The following is a 22444-nucleotide window of genomic DNA, read 5'->3' as shown; positions in this document are numbered from 1 at the left end:
TAAGGATCAGGGAAACTGTATATTTACTGGATCTTCAAAGTAGGTGAAAAGCAGGTAAATGTAACAATGGGGTATGTAACACCCATGTTACCTACTCTATTTTTCCACTTGAAAGTGACAAAAACCCTAACTTGCAGGGGGTCAAGTCCTGGGAAAAAAAAGTGTGGGAACTCACGCTAGATTTCCACTTAAAGGGATACTAGACATCTTATCCCCTATCCAAAGGATCCCGGGGGTTCTGTCGCTGGGACCCCCACGTTCTCCCTGCTGCTCCTGTTGTTCGTTTATAGAGCATTGGGTGCAGCAACAAAGGATCATGATGTCACAGTAATGCCCCCTCAATGCAGGTCTATGAGAGGGGGCGTGACGGCCGTCACGCCCCCTCCCATAGACTTGCATTAAGGGGGCATTACTGTGACGTCACGAGCCTCTGCCCTGCGTCACCAGTCATCCGGCACGGAGCAAAGTTCGGGTGCCGAAGCCTAGACCCCCGCGATCAGACATCTTATCCCCTATACTATGGATAGGGGATAAGATGTCTAGGGGCGGAGTAACCCTTTAAAGGCTAGTCCTGCAGGACTCCTGCTAATGGGAACTGCGTTCCTGCTGTGGAAAAAGTGCAGGAACTCCATTCCCATGAGTTCCTGCAGGACTTGAGCCCTGCTAACATGTATCCAAGATATACATTAGGAACACCGACCACTTATGGGAAATTATGGTGTGCCACCACTCCAATGGGATGAATCATACAGAAGTGAACTTGTAATCCTTAAAGGGGTACTCCCATGGAAAAGTTTTTTTTGTTTTTTTTTAAACAACTGGTGCCAGAAAGTTAAACTGATTTGTAAATTACTTCTATAAAAAAAAATTCTTAATCCTTCCAGTACATTTTAGGGGCAGTATACTACAGAGGAAATTATTTTCTTTTTGGATTTCTCTTCTGTCACGACCACAGTGCTCTCTGCTGACCATTTTAGGAATCGTCCAGAGCGGGAGAAAATCCCATTAGCAAACATATGCTGCTCTGGGCAGTTTCTAATATGGACAGCAGAGAGCACTGTGGTCGTGACAGAAGAGAAATCCAAAAAGAAAAGCATTTCCACTATAGTATACAGCCCCTAAGAGATACTGGAAGGATTAAGATTTTTTAATAGAAGTAATTTACAAATCTGCTTAACTTTCTGCCACCAGTTAAATAATAAAAAAATAATAAAAATAGTTTTCCACGGGAGTACCCTTTAAAAATATAGCATAGGAAAGAACACCTTCATGGCAGGAAACTATATTACGTCTCCTTTTTGTTTATTCTGGCTTCTTTATTTGAGAAATATTTGAGAACAATAAAGATATATTGTTCTCTCCCGGAAATAAATCATTACAAAGAAACAAGTTGTGTTGCTTCGTAGACTGAAACCAAAGAAGATATGGCCGACTGCATAATGAACACAGCCTAGTAAGACATGGTCGGTAATGCACAGATTCACCAGGAATTAAACAATTTGGGAGCACACAGAAGTACAATGTTGGCCCATGGTGAGCAATGGGCACCGTATTATAATTCTGGACAACAAACATCCATAGTATAACCCCTTAAAGGAGTAGTCCAGTCCTGAAAAACTTATCCCCTCTGCCATAGGTATAGAGGAGCATCATTGCATGGAGGAACAGGGGAGTGGTATTACTGTATGTGGACAGAGGGGACCATTATTACTGTACAGTGGCACAGAGGAGCATAAATACTTTATGGAGGTTTATAACTGTGTGACGTCCCAGTACGGGATATGCTCCTACAGTCCTGTCAGGTTGAGTCCCTGTACGTCCTCAGGGCTCTCCTGCAGTGTTCCCCCATATTGTGTATAGGTTATATATTTAGTGTAAAGGACCTTTGATATGGTCACATGGTTGTTAGTCACATGATAATGGTTGTCACATGTTTAAGTCATATGTTTTGTTACCCAGATAGCACCAGGTGACCAGATGACCCGCAGCTTGCCTATGGGCTGCTTGCTCAGCCCCACTTTATAAGAGGGGGAGGTACTACAATCTGTCTCTTACACCGCCCTTTCTGCTGAGGTTCAGTCCAGTACAGACATCTCAGATCCAGTGTCCAGCACATCTGGAAGCCTCTACCTAAATTGCATCCACAAATCAGTTAGTCAAGTCATCTCTGTCTGCTGTCCCTATCTTCAGTCAAGTCAAGTCAGTTATAGTCAGCGTGGCTGCACTAAAGTCTGTCACATCACTGCAAGTCCCAGTACGCTGCAAGGTCCGTTGTGTTACTGGTCACCTCTCTGGGATCCTGGCCGAACTGTACAGACTGTATCATCTGTCTAACTACGGTAAAAGCTACCGTTAACCTTAACCTGGCCTTGGACTATTATTTGCCCTGCCGCGTGGCTGCGCTAAAGTCTGTCGCACCACTGCAAGTCCCAGTAAGATGCAAGGTCCCTTGTGTCACCTCTCTGGGATCCTGGCCGAACTGTATAGACTGTAACACCTGTCTAACTACAGTAAAAGCTACCGTTAACCTTAACCTGGCCGTGGACTATTATTTTCCCTGCCTAACCTAGGACTAGCAGTGCTACCTTCGGGTGGTCACGAACACCAAGGGGTTAACACCATCTGCCCCTACACCTCACATCGCACCCCAACACCACAACTGTATGGTGGACAAGAGCATCAGACAGCAGGCGAGGGGGCAACACAGAGCCAGGCAGGACCATCTTTAATGCTGGGCAAAAGGGGCAGCTGCCCTGGGCCATGTCATTCCTGGGGGCCTAAAGCAGCTAGCCACTGCCGATCCAGGAGGGCCGACCCTGGCTGCCGCTGCACCGCGGCTGACTTTTGTAAAACGGCCACGGCGCAGCCCAAACTGCTTAATAGTCAGCCGGGCCAGCGCCGCAGCCACTTTAATTAAGCCTGCCCCAACTTACTCATGCAGACGATCTTCTCTGCTACGGCGTCTGTGACGTTCCTCTGCTGGCACAGTGGGGAGAAGGGTTGGGGGGGGTAATGAATTGGCACAGTGGGGAGGAGGAGAGGGTTAATGAATTGGCACAGGGGGAGGAGGGAAGGGGGGGTTAATGAATTGGCATAGGGGGAAGGATTGAAGGAGGTGTTTAATGAATTGGCACAGAGGGAAGGAGGGGGGTTATTGAAATGGCTAAGGTGCCTCCTCTGATGCCCCCTGTGCCTTTTCAACCCCCCCCCCCCTCCCTCTGATCCTCCGATGCCATTTCAATTCCCAGTTCCCCCTCCTCCCCTCTGATCCCCTGTGTCATTTCCTCCCCTCCCCCTATCATAAGGGGGGGGGGGGGGATTGAAATGACACAGAGGGAATCAGAGGGGCGAATTGAAATGGTACAGAAGGGGAGGGGGGATCGGCAATGGAGGGCACTGGAAAAATACAAAGTCTAACATGTTTGTCCCGCAGATGCTGTTTTGGCTGGAGGAAGACATCATGGCGGTCTGAGCCGGACAGAGAAGAAAAGGAAACAAAAAAAAAATGCTTGCCCACTGTTCAATCAAAATTAAGGACAGCCCTGGTGGCTGTTATTGGGGGCAGGAAGGGAGAAGACTTTATCAGTGGGGCACAAGGAATTTAAAGCAGGGACAGAGGAAATATTAAAGGGAGCAGGGTCACTATGGGGAAAGGGGGGGGGGGTCTGTAAGGAAGGGAGAGGAGGACAAGTATTTAAGGGTGACAGGAGGAGAAGGGGGCTCTATATAAGGGGTCTATAAAACTGGGTCTTTAAGGAGGAACAGGAGGAGTGGAGGGGTCTATAAGGTACAGAGGGCATTTAAGGAGGTTGTCTATAAAGAGGGGTCAGAAAGTTAGGAGGGCATTTTAATGAGGGGTAGGAGAGTCTATGTGGGATGCAGGGAGGGCAAACATTAGAGGAGGATCAGGTGAAAGGCTCCGGCTCATGAACAGGCCTGAAATAAAAAAGAATGATACTATGATACATGACCACCCTTCTTGGTCATGCTGCTCTGGATTAAGTCTTGCTCCAGCTACGCGTCTGGCCCATGTCAGCTAAGTGAGCTGTGCCGGCCGACCGTGTGTGCAAGAGTGGGCTCAGAAGTGCTGAGGTTGATATGCAGCCGATGATGCTCCGTTGTGTTTCCAATGTATCTCACTATACCAGCATGGTGCTGGCCTCCGCAAAAAGAGTTTACTTTCTGGGTAATCCACTCGGAAATGCATTGCCGTCTATGGTTTCAAGTTGCCATTGCACTGGCATGTTCAGTGCTGGAATGTTTCTGGGCAGACATTCCTCTAATATTCCTGCATGTGAGCATAGCCTAACTCACCTCTGGCCCATGGAAATTAGCATTTATCTGCCTCTGGCTATGTTCACATGCCGGACATTCCCAGAAAACAGGGGCAGACATTCAGCAAATATCAGGCACCAGCAGAATATGCCGGCATTAGGATCACTTGTAAATACGCTGTCTCCATAGACGGCAATAGAGTGGATGCCGTGGATTCTGAGTGGATTCCGCCAAAAGAATTTTTGTCGGAGGCTGGAATCGGAATTTCCGTGGTGGAAACATATGTTGTGGAAATTCCGTCCTGCGCATGGTGCAGCAGAATCTCATTAAAAACAATAGGACTCTGCTGCAACAGAATACTTCAACAGAGGTAGGTGAGGGCAGGCCACCGTTTACTTTCTCATGTTAAAGGGGAACTCCGGTGGAAACAAGTGGAAAACAAATGTTTTCAAATCAACTGATGCCAGAAAGTTACACAGATTAGTAAAGGACTTCTATTTCAAAATCTTAATCCTTCCAGTACTGATCAGCTGCTGTACACTACAGAGAAAATTGTGCAGTTCTTTCCAGTCTGACCACAGTGCTCTCTGCTGACTCCTCTCTCCGTGGCAGGAACTGTCCAGATTAGAAGAATAGCCCCATAGAAAACCTCTCACTCTGGACAGTTCCTGATATGGACAGAGGTGTCAGCAAAGAGCACTGTGGTCAGACTGGAAAGAGCTTTACAAATTTCTCTGTAGTATATCTGCAGTATACAGACGCTAATAAGTACTGGAAGGATTAAGATTTTTATATAGAAGTCATTTACAAATCTGTTTAACATTTTTTTTTCCCCCACCGGAGTACCCGTTTAACCCCGACAGTATTCCTGATTTAATTCAATGGGAAAAAAAATCTAAGCCGTGAATGTGTATCTTTCCATGTAGTCCAAATTACGTATTTCAATGCGAAACATGGATCACTCTAAAGTTTCCAAAGTTTGGAGACAGAACTTGAAGCAGGGAAATCTGATGCTGGAGGAGGAGGAGGAGGAGGAGGAGGAAGAGGAGAAGAAGGGAGGGTCAGAGCTGGAGCAGGAGGGGACAGGGAGGAAGGAGTGCACTAGACAGCACGGTGAGACTTCAGGAAGACAAGGGTAAGGAGTTTCAATGAGACACAGCACAATAATAATGTATATATATATAAATATTTATATATCCCATCACAGAGGAGACACGTGTATACTGAAGGGTGGGGGAGGACAGCAGACAGGAATACTGGTAGAATGGGGGGAGGTTTACTGGGGATGATGGAGGAGCGAGCTACAGGTAGAGGAGATCCTATGGGAAGGGATGTTATATTAGCCTGAGGAGATGAACAGCACTGCATCCTGGGCAAAGTATCCCCGGACAGCAGTGGAAGGGTTAAACTTGGGGGCTTGTCTGGCAGGAAATGCAATGAAAACTTTTTTTTTTTTTCACTTCTTCTGGGTGGAGTGACGTCACGTTCAGTATACAAGGGGTTAAATGCCATAGGTGTGACTCCAATACTCAGGCTGGGGCTACACGGTTACTTTTATGTGAGTTTTAGGTCGTACGACGCATGACGTACGGCGAGTCACGTAAAGGGTCTGATGCCTAAAACCACATGATGTGATGTAGATCCTTTGTGATAAGCGTTAATAATTGCTATTTTTGGGTCATCACGCTTGTGGTTTGACAGGGATTTTATGGTCATATTCCGTTTTTGTCTGTGTTTATCCAACCTGTGTTGCAAAACTACAACTCCCAGCATGCCCGGACAGCCAAAGGCTGTCCGGGCATGCTGGGAGTTGTAGTTTTGCAACAGCTGGAGGCACCCTTGTTGGGAAACACTGGTCTATGGCCAAAGGCTATGTTCACACGGTGTATTTTCAGGTGTATTTTAATAATCTATATATATAAAACTCAACGTGTGTATGTGTGTGTATATATATGTGTGTGTATGTATATATGTATATATATATGTGTGTGTATGTATGTATGTATGTATGTTCCAGCATCACGTCCAAACCGCTAAAGATATTGACATGAAACTTGGCGCACATGTTACTTATATGTCAACAACAAACATAGGATAGGTGATTTAACCCTTACTCACCCCCATTTGCCAGGGGCGGGGTTTATGTTTAAAGTCCCATACAAGTCAATGGGAAATATATGTTACTGCATAACTTCCAAACGGCTGGAGATATTTCGATAATACTTGGTCACATGTTACTTATATGTCCACTTAAAATATAGGATAGTTAATTTAACCCTTAACTACCCCCATTTGTGAGGGTCGGGGGTTTTGTTTAAAGTCCCATGCAAATCAATGGGAAATGTATGTTCCCACATAACTTCCGTACGGCTGGAGATATTTCAATACCTGGTACACATATTACGGGTCGGGATAGGAGGTCGCGATACGAGGACGGGGGATATAGATGGACGGGATAGGAGGTCGAGATAGGAGGACGGGAAAGGAGGTTGGGATATGACAACAATATATATATATATATATATATATATATATATATATATATATATATATAGTCAAAAACTTCCTCCTTTGTTTATTTTCCTCCCCAACAAGGATTAGGAAGGAAAAACCGGGCAACGCTGGGTACTCAGCTAGTATAAAATAAAAAAAGTGCCGTAAAATAGTGTGGGAAATATGCCTCTGTTTTGTGAAAAATGAACAAACACTATGTAAGTCTATGGCAAAGTGACAGGGGGAGATTATCAAAACCTGTGTAGAGGAAGAGTGGTGCAGTTGTCCATAGGAGCCAATCAGATCGCTTCTTTCATTTTAAAAAAAAAGGCCTGTTTAAAAGAAAAGAAGCAGTCTGGTTGCTATGGGCAACTGCTCCTCTTTTAATCTACACAGGTTTTGATGAATCTCCCTCACAGTGTATAAAAAAACATATGTGGAAACAGTCCTACCAGGTAATGGGGGCAATAGAGATAGAAGTAATAGTAGAAATATATAAAAATATATTACATAACAATTTATTGCTTAATTATAAATAACATCCTCTGCGGGGCCCTTGCATCGGATGCGACACATAAAATACAGTGAAAATAAAATAGAGAATGGACGGCTGAATCCAAGGTTATAAAATTTATATTATAAACATATAGGCCCAGATTTATCAAACTGTGTGAGAGAAGAAATAGAGAGATTTTCCCACAGCGACCAATCACAGCTCAGCTTTCACTTTACCAGAGCTTGTTATCTGAGCTGTGATTGGTCACTCTATTTTTTCTCTCTCACAGTTTGATAAATCTCCCCTATAAAACATATGAGATGATCCCCAACGAGCACGGTGGATAGAAGTATCATGTTTTGCACAATGTGAGGAAGTATGCTCCTGTGGGAAGAACGGGGGAAACTTGTACTCCCGTCTAGAACTAGCAATTTGTATATCCATTTGGCTGTGACCTGTAAGGGTGGGTTCACACTACGTTTTGTAGTGTACGGGTGCCATATCCGGTTGGAAGGAGCGAAACCCCATTCATTTCAATGAGCCGACCAAAGTCAAACGCTGACTCCGGTCGGCAAATTTTTGCCCTGTATATGGTTTTCTCACCGGACCTAAAACCGTGGTATATCACGGTTTTAGGTCTGGTTAGAGAACCCGTATACGGCACCCGTACACTACAAACGTAGTGTAAACCGGCCCTTAGATGGATAGCGCTGTAGGTACAGATAAATTGTACCACTGCAAGTTCTTTGTGGCCCGGGGCAGCACCGGGCCGTTGGGACACTATGGGGGAGATTTATTAAAACCTGTCCAGAGGAAAAGTTGCTGAGTTGCCCATAGCAACCAATCAGATCTCTTCTTTCATTTTTGAAAAACACACCATGTTTTTGCAATACAGTTCCCGTATAAGTTTTCAATTTGAAAACGAAAACCGTCTCAATTGAAAACTGAATACCAAAAGATGCATCCGGTTTTGCATCCTGTACGGTTTTGTCAGTTTTTTTCCCGTACCCATAAACGTAGCCTACCACTGTTTTTGGTCCGGGTGAAAAACCGTATTGAAACGTATACTTTTTTTTTTAACATGGGAGTCAATGGGAACCGTACAGAACCGTATGCGCGTACGGTTCCATCCGGTTTTCACCATATGTTTTTGACTATGAACAGTTTTTTTCTTGGAATTTCAATCAAACAAGTGAAACTTTATTGATAATGGAATGAAAAGTTAAAAACGTATACTTTTTTTTCTTAAAAAACTGATGCAATCGGACATCATTTTTCAAACCGTATACGGATTCAAATTTGTACACACGTTTTGATGTAGTTTAGTCAGGTTTTGAGGAATCAGTTTTTTTTTTTAAATCGAAATCCTGATACAGGAACTGTATTCGAAAAACGTTGTGTGAACCCAGCCTAACTCAGAGAGGGAGAGCGGCAGGGGTCAAGTCCTGGGAAAAAAGTTTGGGAACTCACCCAAGATTTCCACTTAAGGGCTGGTTCTGCAGGACTCCTGTTCATGGGAACGGTGTTCCTGCTGTGGAAAAAGTGCAGGAACTTGAGCGGTGAATAGTGAAAGCGCTCAACAGATCCCAATGTCTTATTCTATTTCACTTATATGGTCCAGATGGCATGGGGCCGATATAATATATAAAAATTACAGGTACAGTATGTAGTAAGAGCGCTCAGCAGTGCTGTAGATCCCTTTATCACAGGTACAGTCTATGGACAAAGCGCTCAGCAGTGCTGTAGGTCCATTAATCCTGTCCCACTTTACTTGATTGGCCCTGATGGCATTGGGCCGATGTTATAAACAAGTCACAAGTGGGATACTGTGTGGGGCTGGTACTATGTACTTCTTACCACTCCTGGTTAATGGATCGTCTGTTATATAAATTCGTTCTCCTGACTCAAGCCGGATCTCAGGGTACGGGATGTGCGGAGCAGGTATCCACAAGGAGCGCGCGCTCTGACCTTGATATAATAAGTCAATATTTACAAACATGCTGTAGTTATTTAGTTCGGCTCCAGATGGGGTACATCAGAATGTAGGCCAGATTTAAAGAGGTTAGAATAGAAAAACACAGCTAATTTCTTTCCAAGACAGCTTCATATCTATTTCCAGGTTGTTTGTGGTTTTACAACTTGGCTCAATTCACTTCAATGGAACTGAGCTCCAGAACCACACCCAACTTGGAGACAGACAGGGAGCGGTTTTTGAAAGAAGCAGCTTTGTTTTTCTATTCCTGGATAACCCCTTTAAGTCATTTCACTGTAAATGCGCCACTGTATATGCGTGCAGCGTAATCTTACTTTGTTCTTTGTAGAAGTCTATGGTCACAGTGCTCACATCAGGAGGATGTGTGGTGGCCCAGTACAGGAGCTGCACCCCTGTACCATTGCTGCCCTGTCAGGCAGACTCCATTCCGTGACCCCTGGGCCTCCCCTTCACCTGTGTGCCCTGAATAGTTAACTAATGTATGTGTTATCCAATGCAATGTACATAATTGTTCTATGCCTTTAAGTACTGTTGTCATGTGATTGTAACCAAGGAAGGTACCAGTGATCCTACAGGGTGACCTATGAGACCCCTCCAGAGTCTTCCCCATATAAACCCTGGGTGGAGATAGTTCACTCTCGTATGCTCTTTGAGTCTTTGCTGAGCTACAGAGAGGTCAAGTCCTGAGAGAGTGTCCGGTTTCCTTAGAAGGCCCAAAGTCTACCACGCAGCCATGGATCCACAAGTCTACTGCCAAGTCTACCTGTTTGACAGGTGAAAGTCAAAACCTGGTAAGCTACAAACGGGCTGAAGACTGTCATAGTCAGTCCAAGTCAAGTCAGTCCAAGTCAAGTCAGTCCAAGTCAAGTCAGTCCAAGTCAAGTCAGTCCAAGTCAAGTCTGTCTCAAGTCAGCGTGGCCCTGCATCAAATTGTACAAGTCCACTATATGTCCCAGCAAGCCCTGTGGTCTCTGAAGTCACTGGTCACCTCCTTGGGCCTAGCCAAGCTGTTTAGGCTGTTACATCTGTCTGACTCAGTAAAGCTGCCGTTGTCCATAATGTGGCGTCTGAGTCATTATTTGCCCCCGTGCCTAGCCCAGGATTCAGTGGTATACCTTTGGGTGGTTTAGAGGATAAACCATGCCCTGGCATCACGAACACAAGGGGTTAACACAAGGGGTTATCTGCCCCTAGGGTAATTCCATCTGCTCATATCAGATGTTAATATCATTTTATACAATTTAGATTTCAAAATAAATATATACAAAAGCCCACACAGGAAGTTAACACAGTAACATGAAGACTGAATCACCAGACCAGAACATTGTTGTCTGTGAGCTCAAGTTTTTTGCTCTTTGCATGAGGAAGCAGATGTAAAGGATGTACTTTTGCAATATTTGCCTAATTTTTCAACAACCTCCCTGGTGGTACTGTAGCCTCATAACAGTGACATTGAAAAGACCCTAACAAAATTGTCAGTCACAGTCTAGGGCAGCACGACAGCCCGGGTGACAGCATCTCATATAGGGGCATATATGAGCAGTAGCCTTCCATTGTAGTACTACCGTATGATAGTTTTTTTTTTTTTTTTTTTTTTAATAAAATTTTCTGTATAGAATAGTATAATATATAGCAAAAAGTATACAGCAAAACCAGAAAAGGTTTTCTATCTAAGGTATACGAGCCCTGTATATGTGAAAAAGATACCCTTTTGGCATACCCCGGGTAAATAAGCGTCTATAGATACATTTGTGGCATGTGTTGACAAATGCTAGATGAGCACAGCCTTGGCTGTAATACAGTGTTTTTGAACTTGGGTGCCTCCAGCATGCTGGGAGTTGTAGTTTTGCCACAGCTGGATGCACCATGCTTGGGAAACACTTGCCAAAACCTATTAAGTGAAACCCAAAGTTATTCCAGATAGCAGCCACTTTAAAGGGTACTCCGGCGCTAAGACATCTTTTCCCCTATCCAAAGGATAGGGGATAAGATGCCTGATCGCAGGGGTCCCGCCACTGGGGACCCCGTTACAATCAGTCCCTGGAGCATGTTCGCTCTGGGTCTGGTTACTGGTAATCACGGGGGCCGGAGCATTGTGACATCACGGCCCCGCCCCTGGGGCGGGGCCGTGATGTCACAATGCTCCGGCCCTCTTGATCGCCAGTAATCAGACCCAGAGCGAACGTGCTCCGGGGACTGATTGTAACGGGGTGCTGTGTACAAGATCATGGGGTCCAGTGGTGGGACCCCTGCGATCAGGCATCTTATACCCTATCTTATCCCCTAGATGTCTTGGCGCCAGAGTACCCCTTTAATGCACGTCTTGAGGCCTGGTCTACACTTGGTGCATTTATTGTAGTTTATCCACAAGGAATATCCTTGCGGAAAATAAATGAAAATAAATCCACTCAAAATCCTTGTGTAAATTAACATGTGGTTCCGATTTTAAATCCGTAGCGCGTCAATTTATACTGCAGATATACTGTGGATTTACTGTGGATTTTTCCCTTCCCCATAACACAGGATTTGGGGCAGATTTGCTGCTGCGGATTTCTATTTTCTACCCCATGGAAAGGGACTTTGACAGGTTAAAGGGGTACTCTGGTGGAAAAAATTACTTCTCTATACAAATCTTAATCCTTCCAGTACTTATCAGCTGCTGTATGCGGCAGAGGAAGCTGTATAGTTCTTTTCTGTCTGACCACAGTGCTCTCTGCTGACACCTCTGTCCATGTCAGGAACTGTCCAGAGCAGGAGAGGTTTGCTATGGGGATTTGATCCTGCTCTGGACAGTTCCTGACATGGACAGAGGTGTCAACAGAGAGCACAGTGGTCAGACAGAAAACAACTTCCTCTGGAGCATACAGCAGCTGATAAGTACTGGAAGGAATACATGTTTTAAATAGAAGTCATTTACAAATCTGTTTAGCTTTCTGGCACCAGTTGGTTAGAAAAAAATGTGTTTTCCACCGGAGTACCCCTTTAAATTGCCTAATGAGTAATCAAAGACATATTGTTCTCTACCAGGAACAAAAGGGCTACAGAAGAAACAGGTTCTGTGATGTTGTAATCATTACCTAAACCAATGGAGATATATAGTAGCCTGCTGACTGGTAGCTTACACGCCTATCTGTTACAGGAGGCACATGACTATAGACATCGGTTTTTGACAAGGGGTCCTTTGGCTCCATAGTGATTAATACATACTTGCTAACTATTGAAAAGGGACATTAGGGAAATTCTAAAAGGTGGTATTGCCTAATTATAAAGGATATGCCCCAAATACAACATTAAAATGACTAGTAATACAAATTACCTCCTTCATTATATCCAAAAATAAATACAGACCCCAGTCCAGACACCCTAAACTAATACAGACCGTAGACATGCAGATACTCACCTCTCCCCATTCCTGCACTCTTCTTTATACTTGAGTGACACTGCAGACAACATCCTGATGTCAGCCCTGGCATCAATATACTGCAGATTTGCCCAGGAGTAAAGCGGAGTTGCACTTGCAGGAATAGGGAGAAGGGAATACAGTGATCCCTCAACTTACAATGGCCTCAACATACAATAGTTTCAACATACAATGTTCTTTTCTGTACCATTGTAACTTGAAACCAGACTCAACATATAATGCTATGGAATCTGCGAAACGGGTCAATGGCTGGAAGAACCGACCAATCAGAATGGATATTTCACTGGTAAAAACCCTGTATTACTGAAGCGTATGCACTGACTGGTGTCTGGTAGCGCCCCCTACAGTACAGGGAGGTATTACATGTTCTGTACACTTTACCTGTGCCACTGTTAGCTGCTCCTTTGGACACCAGGTGAGGGCGGCTCCATTTTCCTTTTTTTTTAGGACATTGCGTGTTCTGTACAGGGCCCTGAAGAAGCTCCTGTCCTCTACATAGACCAGTGTTTCCCAAAGAGGGTGCCTCCGGCTGTTGCAAAACTACAACTCCCAGCATGCCCGAACAGCCGAAGGCTGTCCGGGCATGCTGGGAGTTGTAGTTTTGCAACAGCTGAAGGCACCCTGGTTGGGAAACAATGACATAGACAGTGATTACAGCTCCCAGCAGATCTTTCTTACTTTTATATATAAGGATTTACTTTATCTATATTAGTTATCTACTTATTTTTCTTTAATCCTCACTTTTTCCTATTTTTGGATGACATTTTGGTGGCTTCAGAACCAATTACCAGGTTTCCATAGAGTTCTGGTCTCAACATACAATGGTTTCAACATACAATGGTCGTCACAGAACCGATTAATATTGTAACTTGAGGGACCACTGTATCTGCAAGTCTGGTTTGAGGTCTTTATTCTCTGCAGGTAGTGAAGAGATTCCAGTCCTGGAGGTCTTCTCTTTTTTTAAAGTCTTGCGGATATTCAAGGAGAGTTATCAAGTATTAATTTATAGTCTTTGGGAGTTGCTTTAGGGTATCCATTTACATAACATAACTTAGCCGACAGCTTTATCTCCCAATCCTTCCATACGCATGAACACATGAATGGAAAGGGGGGTGGGGAGAGTTAAAGGGGTACTCCGGTGGAAAACTTTTTTTTTTTTTTTTTAATCAACTGATGCCAGAAAGTTAAACAGATTTGTAAATGACTTCTATTAAAAAAATCTTAATCCTTCAAGTACTTATTAGCGGCTGTATACTACAGAGGAAATTCTTTTCTTTTTGGATTTCTTTTCTGCCCCAACCACAGTGTTCTCTGCTGACACCTCTGTCCATTTTAGGAGCTGTCCAAAGCAGCATATGTTTTCTATGGGAATTGTTCCTGCTCTGGACAGTTTCTGACATGGACAGAGGTGTCAGCAGAGAGCACTTTGGTTGCGACAGAAAATAAATTCAAAGAGAAAAGAATTTCCTCTGTAGTATACAGCCACTAATAAGTACAAAGTACTAATTTACAAATCTGCTTAAAGGGGTACTCCGCCCCTAGACATCTTATCCCGTATCGAAAGGGGATAAGATGCTTGATCGCGGGGTCCCACTGCCCGTTGGGGACCCCCGCAATCTCAGCTGTGGCACCTCTTGTCATCAGTGCACAGAGCAAACTCGCTCTGTGCGTAATGACGAGCGATACAGGGGCCGGAGCGTCGTGACGTCATGGATCCGCCCCCTCATGACATCACCGCCCACCCCCTTAATGCAAGTCTATGGGAGGGGGCGTCGTGGCCTCCCATAGACTTGTATTGAGGGGGCGGGCCTTGACATCACAAGGGGGTGCGGAGCTGTGACATCACAATGCTCCAGCCCCTGTATCGCCCATCATTACGCACAGAGCGAGTTTGCTCTGTGCAGTGATGACAGGTGGGTGCCGCAGCCGAGATCACTGGGGTCCCCAGCGGCCGGACCCCTGCAATCAGACATCTTATCCCCTATCCTTTGGATAGGGGATAAAATGTCTAGGGGTGGAGTACCCCTTTAACTTTCTGGCATCAGTTGATTTAAAAAAAATAAAAAATAAAAAAATAAAAAAAGGTTATTCTCTCCTTTAACCTCCTCTTGCCGGTGTAGCGTCCCTGATACACATCAGATGATCAGCTAGTCTCACCAAAATTGGAGGGTTCAGCTGATACATCTAATGTGTATGGGTGCCTTAGATTCCATTCACTAGTTACATACATTTGATATAGATCTGTCTCACTATATGGGTTGAGGTCCCATTGCAAAAGCTAAGTCTACAACCCTATTGCTACATCAGTGGTGTCTTGAAAGGACCATTATGTGGTTTTTGTACAGTTATATTACTGAATATTTGTACAAGAACATTAGGAAAAAAGTACTAAAAGTTGCTTTGCACAATTCAAGAATAAGGAACATTTACTGGGCTCAGCTTCCTCATCAGATAAGCTTTACTGTTCACACATTTCTTCCTGCTTAAATACTGTAGCAACTTCTGGGTATTACAAAATAGTAACTGTGTGGTTCAGAACTTCTCCAGAGCACCAGGAATGTTAATGTAACCTATAAAGCGCTCGGCCATGAGTCAGCACTATTGACCTCCTTGGGAGGTACATCCTTGAAGGAAGCAGCGATTCTCAGGACTGGGCTTATTTTACAGGTAGCAGAACCCAGAAGGATGAGTGAGAAGATGGCAAAGACCCAGCAAGGGCCCGAGCAAGGCTCCCACAGAGTCATCCTTATCGTCTTCTTGGCTTTGCTCATCGACCTTTTGGGTTTCACTCTCATCTTGCCTCTCTTTCCTTCCATATTGGACCATTACAGCAAGTCTAATGTAAGTACTGATACAAACATACTGGGAACCCTAATATGATCCATTGTATTTGCTTCTGCGAACCGATAATATGTGCAGGATCCCCCCACTTCTGATAAATTGTTACCTAACGCGGGGACATTGGTCCATGGACTATGGAAGGGCATGGAAGAGGTGACAAACTTCTCATCTGGGAAAACCCAACAACTTAATGGTGGTACCATTTTCATCTTTGTTAGTTTGTATGTACGTCATTGTGTGTTAAATACAATCAATTTGGAAGAAGAGACATCATCAAGGCTCGAGCCTTTTGTGCCTTGTTGTTTCTAGAAGTGGGTGTAATCCATAGCAGTTATCTTGCATGGATGATTATTTGGACCGTGTTATGGAAGTACGTCTTGGAAAATAATACTATTGTGTATGTAGTCATAAAACTTTAAAGGGTACCTTTCATCAAAAACCCTTTTGATATATTATAGATTAATGTGTGCAGAATAACTTTCCAATTTCATGTTATTCAAAAATATGCTTATTTCTATTTAATTTTCCACTTTGAAAAAATTACCACTAGAGGTCTCCCTACCAGTCCTGGCTACAAGCCCTTTTTATAGATTTCAGACTCATGCTGGAGTCCTAAATCTCAGACTGCAGCCGGGACACAGACAAGCTCAGCTGGCAGCTCTGAATCTTCTCCTCTCTATTTACAACTGCATTTGCAGAGAAGAAAGATCGGAGCTCAGATAGTAAAATGAATGAGGGCATGCAGTAAGGCAGAGTCAGGAGTATGCCCTGCTGTGCTATGAGCACAGTGCTGGCTCCTGCCTGTCTGATTGACAGGCAGGGAGCAGTGCTGAGCTTGTCTGTGTCCCGGCTGCAGTCTGAGATTTAGGACTCCAGCATGAGTCTGAAATCTATAAAAAGGGCTTGTGGCCAGGACTGGTAGGGAGACCTCTAGTGGTAATTTTTTCAAAGTGGAAAATTAAATAGAAAGAAGCATATTTTTTAATAACATGCAATTGGAAAGTTATTCTGCAAACATTAATCTATAATATATCAAAAATTTTTTTTTTTTTTTTTATGAAAGGTACCCTTTAATCATCCCTTATACAAAGTCATCTATGTCATGATGTTAGTGGGTGTACTGTTTAATAAACTGTGTCAACTCTGTGGTAGTACAGATGAATGGACCACACTTTGACTTATCTGCTTTAGTAAATTCTTGCATTATCCATAAAATAATAATTCTAGCGCATCTTTTCCTATAACTCTGCATTATGTTGTTCTATTATTCCTCCTGGAAATGTACAGTCGTGGCCAAAACTTTTGAGACTGACACAAATCTTGGTTTTCACAATGTTTGTTGTATCAGCATTTTATGATCTTTTAGTAAGATGTTCTTATTTTTAAGACTTCTGGAATACTAAATATCAGCTTCTGGGCCAAATCCTAACTGATGACAACCTATTATTAACTCATCAGTGCTTGGAGTTTATCGCAATTTCTGTCTTTTTGCTTGTTCATCCTATTTTTAAGGCTTGATCTCAGGTTTTCAATGGGATTGAGATCTGGGGAGTTTTCTGGGCATGGACTGATCATTTTAATATAAAATAAACAAGTAAAGAAATATGAAAAATGACCCAAATGTAACAACTACTACTCAGATAATAGTCCTGAAAAAATCATGCTCCAACGTGATATGTACAATGCCGCGGTGGTGCACGGAAAGGCAATGAAAGAACAAAATAATTTGATAATTAAGAGAAATCCTGCACTCACCGCAAATGTGCAGTACAATATGAGAAGACCGCCATGGAGATCCGGAGGTTGCACGGGGGGCTCAGAGGCTACAACCGGTAGTTTCATGCAACAGGTGCACTTCTTCCCGCCGAGGCTGGAAGAAGTGCACCTGTTGCATGAAACTAACGGTTGTAGCCTCTGAGCCCCCCGTGCAACCTCCGGATCTCCATGGCGGTCTTCTCATATTGAATTGCACATTTGCAGTGAGTGCAGGATTTTTCTTAATTATTAAAACTGATAATTTTAAGGTTTTGTTCGCGGAGCCACTTAGTTATCACTTTTGTGACCTGGGGCTCCATCGTGCTACAGAAAGCATTTTTTCACCAACAAATTGCTCCTGAAATGGTTGGAGAAGTTGCCCCTTAAAATGTTTAGATACCATTCTTTATTCATGGCAGTGTAGGGAACATTGTCAGTGAGCCCACTCCCTTGGATGAAGAGTAACTCTTCAATCCTTACAGATGTCCCAAACAGTCTGAAGTAGGCTTCATCAGAAAAAAAAAAAAAAAAATACCCCTGTAACATGGATTGGACGGCAGAGGACTGGGTTAAAGTTTCTTCTCTGATGAAGCCTTCTTCAGACTCTTTGGGACATCTGGAAGAATAATTGTTCAGAGTAAAAAAAAAAGGTGAGTGCTACCATGAGTCCTGAATGTGAGTGCTACCATGAGTCCCAAAGGTGAGTGCTACCATGAGTCCTGAATGTGAGTGCTACCATGAGTCCTGAATGTAAGCGCTACCATGAGTCCTAAAGGTGAGCGCTACCATGAGTCCTAAAGGTGAGCGCTACCATGAGTCCTAAAGGTGAGCGCTACCATGAGTCCTAAAGGTGAGCGCTACCATGAGTCCTAAAGGTGAGCGCTACCATGAGTCCTAAAGGTGAGTGCTACCATGAGTCCTAAAGGTGAGTGCGACCATGAGTCCTAAAGGTGAGTGCTGCCATGATTCCTAAAGGTGAGCGCTGCCATGAGTCCTAAAGGTGAGTGCGTCCATGAGTCCTAAAGGTGAGTGCTACCATGATTCCTAAAGGTGAGCGCTGCCATGAGTCCTAAAGGTGAGCGCTACCATGAGTCCTAAAGGTGAGTGCTACCATGAGTCCTAAAGGTGAGTGCTACCATGAGTCCTAAAGGTGAGTGCGACCATGAGTCCTAAAGGTGAGTGCTGCCATGATTCCTAAAGGTGAGCGCTGCCATGAGTCCTAAAGGTGAGTGCGTCCATGAGTCCTAAAGGTGAGTGCTACCATGATTCCTAAAGGTGAGCGCTGCCATGAGTCCTAAAGGTGAGTGCTGCCATGAGTCCTAAAGGTGAGTGCGACCATGATTCCTAAAGGTGAGCGCTGCCATGAGTCCTAAAGGTGAGTGCTAACATGATTCCTAAAGGTGAGTGCTACCATGATTCCTAAAAGTGAGCGCTGCCATTAGTCCTGTCTCATTATCTAAAAACACTGAAGCAGCAAACTTTGTGAAAACCAAACTTTCTGTCAGTCTCAAAACGTTTGGCCATGACTGTATGAATAAACTTACAACGAGGTGTTACCAAATACCTTTTCAGTAGGTGTGTCTTTAACACTCTTAAACTGCTGACAGTGTCACATTGGGTAGGGACACGTTCTTTTGACAAAGGTAATGCCAAGTTGTCAATTTATTTGTACGTTTCCAGGAGGAATAAAAGAAGAACGGCACAAATAAGTTCCTCAATAGTTCTTCATGGAGAATACAGCTATTTACCTAAAGGGGTACTCCAGTGCTTAGACATCTTATCCCCTATCCAAAGGATAGGGCATAAGATGCCTGATCGCGGGAGTCCCGCCGCTGGGGACCCCCGCGATCTTGCACGCGGCACCCCGTTTGTAATCAGTGCCCGGAGCATGTTCGCTCCGGGTCTGATTACGGGCGACGACACAGGGCCGACGGAGTGTGACGTTACGCCTCCGCCCCCGTGTGATGTCACGCTACGCCCCTCAATGCAAGCCTATGGGAGGGGATGTGATAGCTGCCTATGGGAGGGGGCGTGCCGCGTGCAAGATCACGGGGGTCCCCAGCGGCGGGACTCCCGTGATCGGGCATCTTATCCCCTATCCTTTGGATAGGGGATAAGATGTCTAAGCACCGGAGTACCCCTTTAAACAGGATGTTCAGGAGAACAGACAGGCCCTCTTTGAGTACAAGTCACACATTACTGATTAAGCCGCAGTGGGACACCTTTACCATCTGTGTGGCTGATCAAGGAGGAGGGTTGTAAAGCTGTTTTTATACACCTCTTCCCTGTTTATAACAAAAAACACATTGCAATAACTCCACACCAGGATATAACCATAAAGTGTAACACCAGCTTGCAAGGATTTGGTAGATTTTCACACAAACTCATTAGCCTATGAAGCAGCTATGATAGATGATGGCTAAACAGCCCTTGTCTATTGATGGCCTTAAAAGGGGTACTCCGGTGGAAAACTTTTATTTTTTTAAATCAACTGTTGCCAGAAAGTTAAACAGATTTGTAAATTGCTTCTTTTAAAAAATCTTAATCCTTCCAGTACTTATTAGCTGCTGAATACTACAGAGGAAATGATTTTCTTTTTGGAACACAGAGCTCTCTGCTGACATCACGAGCACAGTGCTCTCTGCTGACATCTCTGTCCATTTTAGGAACTGTCCAGAGCAGCATATGTTTGCTATGGGGATTTCCTCCTACTCTGGACAGTTCTTAAAATGGACAGAGATGTCAGTAGAGAGCACTGTGCTCATGATGTCAGCAGAGAGCTCTGTGTTCCAAAAAGAAAATAATTTCCTCTGTAGTATTCAGCAGCTAATAAGTAGTGGAAGGATTAAGATTTTTTAATAGAAGTAATTCACAAATCTGTTTAACTTTCTGGCACCAGTTGATTTAAAAAAAAAAAAAAAAAAAAAAAGAAAGTTTTCCACCGGAGTACCCCTGTAAGGAAAAGAGCTGGGAGTTGTATTTCCTCTTATTTCTAAGCTCTATTATTGGATCCAGGGGCAGGTCACACTATAACTACAAAGAGCCCCTGCGGCCACTGGTTTACTGCCCCCATAATGACACTACATACTAACAACCGCAATGGCCCATAAGAGCTGGTGGATTTGCTCCAGAAGCATTCGGGCCCTATAATGCTTGTGCACTGGAGGCCTCTGTTGCCTGTGTCTGAGTGGATTGCTCTTGTGTGTAGATGTAAGGGTTCTAAGAAAAGCTCTATATATCCTGATGTACATATGCAAGACCCTAATATATAACACACTATAGTGTCTGTGTAAATACATAAGTATCTTTGTCTCTCATAATCCAGGATGGACTTTATCAGACATTACAGCACACAGTGGACTGGTTCGCTGGAATGATTGGGGTTCCCCAGGAGGGGAAATATCACAGTGTACTGTTTGGAGGTGAGCTGGGGGATCTACCAAAAGTAACTGCATCCAATAGAAGTAAATTTCCCATTACAGTGACCCCTCGACCTACGATGGCCCCGACATACGATCATTTCAACATACGATGGCCTCTCAGAGGCAGCATCAACATACGATGCTTTTGTATGTCGGGGCCATCGCATAAACGGCTATCCGGCAGCGTAGACTGCTTCAGCTGCCACCGGATAGCCGTTTACGGTGCCCCGTGTGGTCCGCTGACGATCACTTACCTGTCCTCGGGGCTCCGGCGCGTCCTCTTCGGGATCCCCTGCATCGCCGGCGCTCTCCATCGTCGTCATCACGTCGCTGCGCACGCCGTGCCGTCATCTAATAGGAGCAGCGTGCGTAGCGACGTGATGGCGGCGACGGAGAGCGAGGATGCCGGGGAAGCAGAGGCCTTGCCGGAGCGTCGGGGACACCCCGGGGATACGGCGACAGCAATGGACGGCGACATCCAGAGCAGCGGTGACAGTCCGGAGCGGCGGGGACAGGTGAGTACAACTTCCTCTAACAGTGGTACAACCTGCGGACCTCCAGATGTTGCAAAATTACAACACCCAGCATGCCCGGACAGCCAACGGCTGTCCGGGCATGCTGGGTGTTGTAGTTTTGCAACATTTGCAGGTCCGCAGGTTGTAGACCACTGTCCTATACTTTACAGTGCACGGATCCCTCAACATACGATGGTTTCAACAAACGATGGTCCATTTGGAACGGATTACCATCATATGTTGAGGGGCCACTGTACATTGTTTATCCCTGTGCAGAGATGAAATGATGGTTTCGGGAATAGGAGTGGTCTCTAAAAGGGTTGTCTAGTTTAGGAAACACTATATATACCCTATTAGGGTAGAGTCACACATGTCTTATTTTGCTGTGTATTTTCCTAACCATTGAAGTCAATGGGTAGCAAAATCAGCTGCAGAAAATACGCAGAAAAATAGGGCACATGTGACTTGGGGAGTTCCAAGCTAAAAGAGAGAGAGGTACTCTGTTGTGGATCACCATCTCTTGTTCACATTGGAGAGTGCTCTGGAGGACCTCTTCTGTCTTGCATCACACTGACAACCCAGAAACTTTAATGGGCAGAGTGTCATGCATAGTTTTCCCTATGTGACGCTGCAGGAGAAATAAACACTTACTGACAGATTTTACCACATTTTATAGCTGGTTGCTGAAGGTCCTATTAGGGGGTCCGTTTATGAGAAGCCTATTGTCCAAGGATCTTTTAAAAAGTTGAGATAAAACTTTTTTTTTTTTATATATATTAACTGGCTCCAGAAAGTTAAAGGGGTACTCCGCCCCTAGACATCTTATCCCCTATCCAAAGGATAGGGGATAAGATGTCAGATCGCCGGGGTCCCGCTGCTGGGGACCCCGGGGATCGCTGCTGCAGCACCCCACTATCATTACTGCGCAGAGCGAGATCGCTCTGCACGTAATGACGGGCAATACAGGGGCCGGAGCATCGTTACGTCACGGCTCCGCCCCTTGTGACGTCACGGCCCGCCCCCGTCAATACAAGTCTATGGGAGGGGGCGTGGCGGTTGTCACGCCGCCTGCCATAGACTTGCATTAAGGGGATGGGCCGTGATGTCATGAGGGGCGGAGCCATGACGTCACGCTGCTCCGGCCCCTGTATCGCCCGTCATTACGCACAGAGCGAACTCGCTCTGTGCAGTAATGATGGCGGAGCGGTGATCCCCGGGGTTCCCAGCAGCGGG

The 22444-nt window shown here is 44.8% G+C and overlaps 1 protein-coding gene across 3 annotated transcripts in view; it reads left to right on the top strand.

Moving 5' to 3' along the window:
- The first annotated feature begins 5358 nt into the window (after positions 1-5358).
- The window catches only part of MFSD10 (major facilitator superfamily domain containing 10), a 75781-nt gene continuing 58695 nt past the window's right edge, over positions 5359-22444 (top strand). The window contains exons 1-3 of one of the 3 annotated variants that reach the window (XM_056555001.1): positions 5359-5410; positions 15346-15519; positions 20600-20696. In XM_056555001.1, the coding sequence (XP_056410976.1) occupies positions 15364-15519; positions 20600-20696 (253 nt within the window). In that variant the 5' untranslated portion in view covers positions 5359-5410; positions 15346-15363. Of the gene's footprint in view, positions 5411-7066; positions 7224-7365; positions 7633-15345; positions 15520-20599; positions 20697-22444 lie in introns of those variants that run through there. The other 2 variants (XM_056555000.1, XM_056555002.1) reach the window with 2 other exon arrangements.

The sequence above is a fragment of the Hyla sarda genome, chromosome 1, assembly GCF_029499605.1.
Source record: "Hyla sarda isolate aHylSar1 chromosome 1, aHylSar1.hap1, whole genome shotgun sequence".
Lineage (NCBI taxonomy): Eukaryota > Metazoa > Chordata > Amphibia > Anura > Hylidae > Hyla > Hyla sarda.
The sequence above is the reverse complement of the archived record's forward strand: the minus strand, read 5'-3'. Positions and strand labels throughout refer to the sequence as shown.